This window comes from Carlito syrichta, unplaced genomic scaffold, assembly GCF_000164805.1.
Source record: "Carlito syrichta isolate Samal-C Ts95f unplaced genomic scaffold, Tarsius_syrichta-2.0.1 Scaffold304000, whole genome shotgun sequence".
In the NCBI taxonomy this organism is placed as follows: Eukaryota; Metazoa; Chordata; class Mammalia; order Primates; family Tarsiidae; genus Carlito; species Carlito syrichta.
The window spans coordinates 146,318-155,025 of NW_007248096.1; the positions used below are offsets into that span (position 1 = coordinate 146,318).

At 40.8% G+C, this 8,708-nt stretch overlaps 1 protein-coding gene across 1 annotated transcript in view; it reads right to left on the minus strand.

Annotated features, from left to right (window-relative positions):
• The window catches only part of EFCAB5 (EF-hand calcium binding domain 5), a 195,896-nt gene that overhangs the window by 24,796 nt on the left and 162,392 nt on the right, over positions 1-8,708 (minus strand). The window contains exons 17-20 of the mRNA XM_021713040.1: positions 7,967-8,256; positions 6,272-6,441; positions 5,582-5,810; positions 3,354-3,506 (exon numbers count right to left, since the gene is read on the minus strand). Coding sequence (XP_021568715.1) covers positions 3,354-3,506; positions 5,582-5,810; positions 6,272-6,441; positions 7,967-8,256 — 842 coding nt within the window. The remainder of the gene's footprint in view (positions 1-3,353; positions 3,507-5,581; positions 5,811-6,271; positions 6,442-7,966; positions 8,257-8,708) is intronic.

An 8,708-nucleotide genomic window follows, 5' to 3' on the forward strand; every position in this document is an offset into this window, starting at 1 on the left:
ACTCACCTCAGCCTCCCAAAGCGCAGGATTACAGGCTGAGCCACCGAGCCCGGCTGGGTTCTCTGTTTTTAAGGACTCATATGATTTGATTGGGCCCACCTGGATAATCCATTATAATCTCTGCCTCTCAAAATTTCTTTCTTTCTTTCTTTCTCTCTTTTTTTTTTTTTTTTTTGAGAAAGCAGGATTTGTTTTATTTTATTTATTTATTTTTTGAGTTGGAGTCTCACTCTGTCAGCCAGGCTGGAGTACAGTGGCACGCTCCCAGCCACCGCAGCCTTGACCTGCTGGACTCCGGCGATCCTTCCGCCTCAGCCTTCCAAGTAGTCAGAACTACAGGCATGTGCTACCACGCCTGGCTAATTTTTGATTTATTGTAGAGACAAGTTGCCCAGGTTGGGCTCAGGTAATCCATTCGCCTCGGCCTCCCAAAGTGCTGAGATTACAGGCTATGCCACCAAGCCCAGCCTCAAATTTCTTAATCTTAATAACATCTACAAAATCCGTGTGTAACATACTCACTGGTTCTAGGAATTAAGACACGGACGTCTCTGAAGTTGGAGGGGATTAGTCTGTCTACCACAGTTACTTTTTTTTTTTTGAGTCAAGATCTCACTCTGTCGCACAGGATAAAGTGCAAGAGTACTACCATTGCTCACCACAGCCTCAAACTCCTGGGCTCAGGGGATCCTTCTGCCTCAGTCTCCTCAGTAGCTGGGACTATAGGTTCATAACACTATACCCAGCTAACTTTTTTTTTCTTTTTTTTACTTTTTGTAGAGGCAAGGTCTCCCTATATTACCTAGGCTGGTCTTAAATTCTTGGGTTCAACCAATCCTCTCACCTCAGCCTCTCAAAGTGCTGGGATTAGGGGCATGAACCACCACGCTCAGCCCAGTTACTTATTTAATAAGTTCAGTACTACAAAGAAATAGTTAGACATAGGTGCTTTTAAGCGATTAGCTTAAATAGCCCAAGTTTCATACCTAAGATAATTTGATCCTCTATTTTCCTTTATCTATGACTATTGTCAACAGAGTAATACCTTTTTTTCTATGTCTCTGTACCTTATGGGAACATGGACATGAGGTGAAGTGGAGTTATCTCAGAATTTACTTGATAATCTGAATCAAGGTGTCATAAAGAAACAGATGACATGCCAGAACTGGGTAATTTAGGGGAATAAAGGGATGATTTATGAAGGCTTGGGCAGTCTTTAGAATCCTGGTCTAGTAATAATGAAGGGCTGTTACCACACAACCTGAAGAGGCAAGAAGAGGAAGCAATTACCAGGACCTGGAGGGAAAGCTGTACAGAGAGGACCACCTGACTAAAGGTGAAGTACCCTTTAGTACACAAACACACCCAACCCACAGCAACCCGGGAGAGAGTGAGCCAGAAGCATCAATACCCCACTACCCTCCAACTTCCTATTGGCAACTTTCATTGGACAAACACAACCAAAAGTCAAAGGGCCAGGGCACTCATAGATACTGTCTACTGTGTGAGGCATAAAGCAGGCTGGAGAAGAGAGGAAAGTGGTTTTGGAGATGCTGCAGAAATGAAAAGGGAAGGTTAAGGAAGTTAAGATAATTGAGTGCTTGAAAAAAGCTGTCTCTACAGCCACCCTCAGTCATCTTTTTTTTTTTTTTTTTTTTTGAGTTGGAGTCTTATTCTGTCGCTCAGGCTAGAGTGCAGTGGCACACTCACAGCCACCGCAGCCTTGGCCTGCTGGGCTCCGGTGATCCTTCCACCTCAGCCTTCCAAGTAGCTGGAACTACAAGCGCACGCTACCATGCCCTGCTGATTTTTTGATTTATTATAGAGACAAGGTCTCTCCAAGTTGCCCAGGCTGGTCTCGAAACCCTGGGCTCAGGCAGTTCTCTCACCTCGGCCTCCCAAAGTGCTGGGATTACAGGCTTGAGCCACTGCACCCAGCCTCTCAGTCATTTTTAACACCAAACCTCACCACAGTGTCTTCTACCTAGGACAAACCCAGCTATAGCATTGGAAGACTGTTCTGGTCTCTTCCCTGCCATGACCTTACTCAGATCCAGGCTGATGGGTGGTCTCCCTCTCTCCCCACCTTCAGCATGATCTTCTTCACCACCATAAGATGGCCTGGGTCAGATGTGAACCTTGTGGCTTTGTCTGTAGTCTTGATTCTGAAACTATGCTTCTTCTTCTGAAGCTATGCTTCTTGCTAATTGCTCTGGGCAATTCTGGCCTTTTCCATGATGCCCCATGTGTTGTTTCCCTTAAGGCTCCAACAAAGCTCTTCTGAATCCTCCCCAGATCCCACATGCTTTGACCCTATGCAACAGTGGCCCTTCAAGTAAGGTGGTCTGCCCCAGTACTGAGGGTACTTGTAGGTTCTAATTTACACCCTCAAAAGCGTTGCCAATTTCAAAGCATTCTCTGTCCCCACAGTCTGGCCACCCTACCAGAGAATTCCATGATTCTACTCTCTTTGTTCAAGGCCCTATCATATTGACCCAGCCACTGAGAAAGTGAAGCAGGGATCTGGTGGGGAGGAAGGAAAAGAAGAAGCCTGGAGGGAAGCAGAGAGGTACTTGCCATGAGCCAGCCAAGGGACAGGGAGACAACCAAGGGGACACCATCAAGAACTTCCCAGAGTCATTTATCCTTTTTGAAAGGAAGACACTTTTCTATACATTCTTATCATATGAAAAACCCTAATATTAGAGTTAAGTATAAAGAAACAAAGCAAATATCCAGCAATAATTCATCACATTATAGATGAGGGACTTCAAAAAAAATGGTGTAATGTGTGTCCTTTGAAAACAGCAGCCCCCTCATCTTTTCCCACTTTATCCAGATGGTTCTGATGGGTGTTACCTCTTATAATAAACTTCTCACCAAGGCTAAGGGAACGTATGTCAGGATGGGTCAAAAAGAGTTTTCTTTCTTGAGGCTTCCAAATTGCAGCTTTTACTAAGCATCTGACTTGCCACATGAAAAAAGCCCATCTTTAGCTGGAAGGACAAAACCAACATGCAGAGGGAAACAAACATGAGAAGTAGAGAGATGTAGAATACAAGAGAGCCCTGATGGTTTCGAATCCTTGGATCTGTTCATCCTGGAAGCCAGCTTGACTCCTGCCCTTTCTTCATTTTGGGCACGTGAGTCAGTCAGTTCTTTCTTTTGCTTAAGGCAGTTTGAGATGGATTCCTGTCACTCGCAACCAAGAAGGATCTTGTGTTGGTGCCATGGGAACTGTGTGCCAAGTTAGAGCAATAGCTAATTAATATGGTTTTAAAATATTATCAATTCAACCACATCTAGAAACTCTATTACCTTGGAGAGCTCTAGCACTGCTGAACCTTGCCTACCTTATCTGGGCTAGGTTCTACAAAGTAAGTAGTGATGGAGGTGATGCCAGATGTGATGTTGTAGAGCCAGCCGATGCCAGTGATCACAATATGCAGAATGTGCTCCCGGCTGTGAACGTAGTGATAGGCAGTGCTAAAGACATTGGCAACGCCCTGTAGAGATCGAGAATTCAAATTGCCTTTTCTTTTAAAATATCAAAGTAATTAATAATATTAATTGGATTATCTTTTTAATTAATGAAAATCTACTTCCAACAAATTATTATTCAGTCCTTCAAAAGGCAATATTTCCATATTCTATTATGAAGAAAGGATTATCAAGAAATCAAAGGTGTAGAGAGAGCCACATGACTTTTTATGCTTTCTAATACTTATTCAGTGAAATGTGTGACCTGCATTGTTAAAGAATAGTGCTGGAAGAACAAGATAAAATTTGAAATAAGAAAAAAACGTTTAAAATCCAAGAACTAGTGCCAGCCTTGGTCAGATAGGTAGGAGCTGACTGATCTGATGCCAGTGTTAATGTTTGCATCAATACATGGCTACTGTTATTAGATTAACAATATGGGACATGTTTGGGTCTGAGGCCTGAAACAGGCTAGATTACACAGTCCTCCCATAGGCATAAAGAGACCTGTTCCACAGAGAAGGGATGGGAAATCCTTAGAACCCATCTGTGGGCTTGTAGGTAAGAAACTTTAGGAACCACAAGTTCTACAAAATAATAGATATTTTATATCTAACTGTAATCCAGAAGCCTTTACTTCCAAGGGCTAGAGAGTCTGTTTATAATTCATTTTGACATCCTCTCTAACAAGACTATATATAGTTCACCTACTGATGACTCTATTCTCCTCCATTTTACTTAATATCTTCACATTATTCTTATGTCAGATGGGAATGAATCTTATAAAAATATGTCCAGAGAAAGAGATTCTACCCCTTTCCTCAGTTATCTACTCAGTAAGTGGGAAGAGAAAATGAAAATTAACAGCAAATAAACATAAAGAACCAGAGGCATACAGGGGAACAAATGATAAGGGTATAGTAAGTTCCTGACTTGCTGCCATACCCCACAGTTCATTTTCTCCATAAAGGCTTTCAATCTTCTTTCATTGCAATTTCTATCCATAAAATTAACCCAAAATGCTTCTAGAAATGGCCTAGCTATTTTATAGTCTTAAAAGTGCCTATCTTTTTAAAGATCTAACTTGAAAACATGAATACTCAAGAAACATTTACATTTTTTAAAATTCATCATCTTCAAAAATTATAACACTGAAATCAAGACCTATGGCGATGCATATCATATTTAGCACCATTTATGGAAAGAACAAAGGATTTCTAGGTACTACTATTAATGAAACACAAATATGTCCCACCTAAAAGTTCATTCCTACTTTGTGGGTATCAGTCAGTGGTCTAACGATTAGATTTCTGTTCTATGGCTAACATTTTAAAAATATTGATAGCAAGCTCATGTCAGCTTTATTATTTTATTTTATTTTAAAATGGTAGGGTACAAGTGAGGATTTACTACATAAGTTGCATGCAGGTGAAGTTTGGGTTTCTAGCTGGCCCTCTCTCCCCTGATAGTGAACCTGGTACCCAATGTGTTACCATATGCCCCCTACCTCTTCCCTCCCTTTGCACCCACTCCCGAGCGTGTCCAGCATCTGCCAATCCCACCCTTGTGCTTGTATGACCAGTGATCAGGGCCCACTTATAAGTGAGAACACGCAGTATTCCGTTCTTTGATTCTGTGGTAGTTCACTTAGTATGATGATCTCCAGCTGCATCTGTGTTGTTGTGAAGGCCATGATTTTGTTCTTTTTTTATGGCTATGTAATAGTCCATTGTGTATATGTACCACTTTTTAAAAATCCAGTCCACTTTTGAGGGGCATCTGAGTTGATTCCATGTTTTTGCTACTGTGAATAATTATAACATAAAATCCTATTCCCATAATTAATGCTATGGGACACATATTAACAATCTTCCCAGAAAGGCTGAGTCATGGATGTGCAACTGAGGCTGAGAGTTCTTTCTTCCATAAATAATGGGGAACATCTCCGAAGACTGAAACATATATGTAGAGAAAAGGAGCAAGAATGATGACACTGTCTATATACACAGCTGTACTCTCATCTGAATTCAGATTTCACTTTTTAAAAAGTATAGAAGGAGAGGCAATCCAGCCTTTACTCTTGAAAACTTCTATGGCTTACCTGATAGAATCTGATCTCATGAGGTAGGAAGATATTTATTTCATGGGGGTCTCTAAGGGTGTCCACAGCCAGAACCCCAAATATCCTCATATGTGCATCTTGAAGAGGCAGAGCCAGGAATGACCCATTATAATCATCCTTATCACGAGATTGGTTCCAGAAGAAGATGTTTCCATGGTGCTGAACCTGGGGTACGTGGATTGGCTTCCCTTCATCCACTACTGTAAAACTGAAGAAAAATAATATGAGAATGAGAGAAAGGCACAAGGGGAGGATTTTTATTAAACCATGGAGGAAACTAGATAAGTTCTCTATTCACAATCATTGGTATTTTATACTAGAGAAGTGGACTCAGGTAAGATTACCAGTTTGGCGGGTGGGACTTGAGAAAGATTTAAAAAACAAACTTAGATTTAAACAGAGAAAACATATACACAGGACTCGGGAGGCACAACAACTGATAGAGCAGGCAGAAATAAATGAGTCCCTATGTGGTGAATCATCGCCAAAGAGTGAGCTCTGGGAATGATCAAGTGAAATCATCCTGGACTGGAAGCTCCCACTCTAGAAGCACTGGTAACTTGGGATATTTCTCTTGTGAGTGGCTAACTAGGATTTTGATACTAATTTACTTCAGAAAGAAAATTATTTTTTAGAAGGGTGAAACCAACCTCTTTCATAAGTTCTTACCTGATTCCCTTCATGTCCCTGTAGAGCACTTTGTTCAGGACAAACGGAGCATCATCTAAGGTACAAGCCACATTTCTCAACAGAATGTTCCCTCTATCAGGCAGTAGTTGGTTTTCTTCTAAGAGGGAAATGTGAGCACTGATCTTCTTATTTCCATGGGCTTCAGCATCCTACAGCAAAACACTTCTGACCATGAATTTGCAACAGCTAAAGAACTCCCTAATCATGTCTCCCTTCACCAGTTAATTTGTGCATCTGGCCCCAATAATTTCATTTTTCTGAATAAATAATGCAGATATTACCATTCACTGGCAGTGGGGAGAAGACTAATGTCACATCTGTCCCCTAAAGTTGAGTTTTAGTGAGTGGAATGGATTTGCTCTATGCCAACTAAACTGGTTTACTGGAAAAACAAAGACAAAACAAAAAACTTCTCAAATCTACTCAAACTTAGAGATTTAAATCTTGGATTCCTTTGAACTGTAGTCAAGTTATCAGGGCTTCAGTTAAAAGTATTTATCTATTCGGTTAAAAGATTTTAGAGAGCTGGACTAAGAAGAGGCCTTTGTTTCATTCATAGTTCTTGACTATCTACAATATATGAATGTGAAAAAAAATGATTTTAAGAAATCCTTAACACACTTTGGATATTTGATCTGTGTCATTTCAGAAAAGGATTTCTTGAGGTCCAAGACTGCAGACTTTCTGCAACTATTATCTCTAATGAAAATTCTTTGAATCTAAAATATTATGTTATTAACAATATTATGTGTTGAACATATCCATAAACTGAGGACACAAGAGATCATTTCCTTGGTATTTGTCTTCTCTTTCTGTATATTTGGGTTTGCTTTTCATGTCGTTTTCTTTTGCCTTTATTCCTCCTTTCCAAATACAAGATCTATGGACTGAGACTTCTCTTGGAGTACCACAGATATTTGCAGCAAGTTAGAATACTGCCTTTTTCTTACGTGATCTCCTCATCCTGGTGCACCATTTTCAACTACTTTGGAAAATTCAGCCATTCAGGAAATGATTCCATTGAGCTTTTTAGCTGAGATGACAGGCATAAGTTCCCTGGATCAATGGAATTTGTGATAGATGTAGAAGGTAGCTGTGCTCTTTCTACCTGGGAGGAGCAGCAATCCAAGAGTCTCTGAGGAGGTGGCAAAGCTGTGGGCAGTGGCCCCTCAGGGTCGTGTGTTCTAAGTGACAGAATTCTGTAATAGTTTCAGCTTGCTTGTAGGCACTCTGTGAAACGTTGTATGATGTTGAACTCTATGCTATAATGAATTTTTGATTTAAACAGTCCCTTTTAAAACTGACTCCCAAAATATCATGCAAGGGAAATGTAGCTTGAACTGCTCAAACATCTCTTTACTGGTATATTTTTCATTATCAGACTGTCTATTGCAGGCTTATTTGACTCTCAGCACAAATGAAATTAGAAATCCCATGGCATCTTTTCTACACCTATCTTTTCTACCTTGCCTCTCTGCTCCTGTTTTCTAACCAGCAATCATTCCAGTTACATCTCTCCTAAGTCTTGGGTCATTTGTAATGTACTAGAATGAAAACATCTATAGCAGCACCCAGTGATTTTACAAGAGAATGCAATATTCCTCTTTTGCAACTATTGAACATCACCCACCTTGAGGAAATGTTTCTTCTTATATATAACATTAGAAAACATACCTGAGTGAGGGCCTTAAAGGTCTCAGTATACACTGGTTCCAGGGACACCCCACTTGTTTCTGCAGCATGTTGAATTTGGCGCAGCCACTTCCGTCTGGCACAATTCCTTAGATTCTCAATATGGCTCCTATCTAAAGCATTCACCAGAAATTCCACAATGCTTTCCAGAACTTCATCTTCATTGCCTCTGAGTTCAGATACAACTAATTCTATGTAATTCTGAAATTGTTTTGAAGACAACTTCACTTCACGACCAGGATGTGGCTTCGGAAATTGGATGTGTAGTTTAGCTAAAAGACATACACAAAACCAAGAACTAACTCATTCATTTTCACCATTTTATGTCATTAGGTGATATATCATCACTAATTTATTCTCCTGACAATGGGAGTTTAGGTTGTTTTCAATATTTTGCTTCTTTGAACAGTGTTATAAGCATTTTGTACATGTCTCCTGGTGCATAAGTGCAAGATTCTTTGACATTTCTTATAAATTAAGAAGTCAAGCCGGGCTCGGTGGCTCAGCCTGTAATCCTGCGCCTTTGGGAGGCTGAGGTGAGTGGATTGCCTGAGCCCGCAGGTTCGAGACCTGCCTGGGCAGTGAGACCTCATCTCTACAATAAATCAAAAAATCAGCCGGGCGTGGTAGCTCATGCCTGTAATTCTGGCTACTTGGAAGGCTGAGGTGGAAGGATCGCCGGAGCCCAGCAGGTCGAGGCTGCGGTGGCCGGGAGCGGCCACTG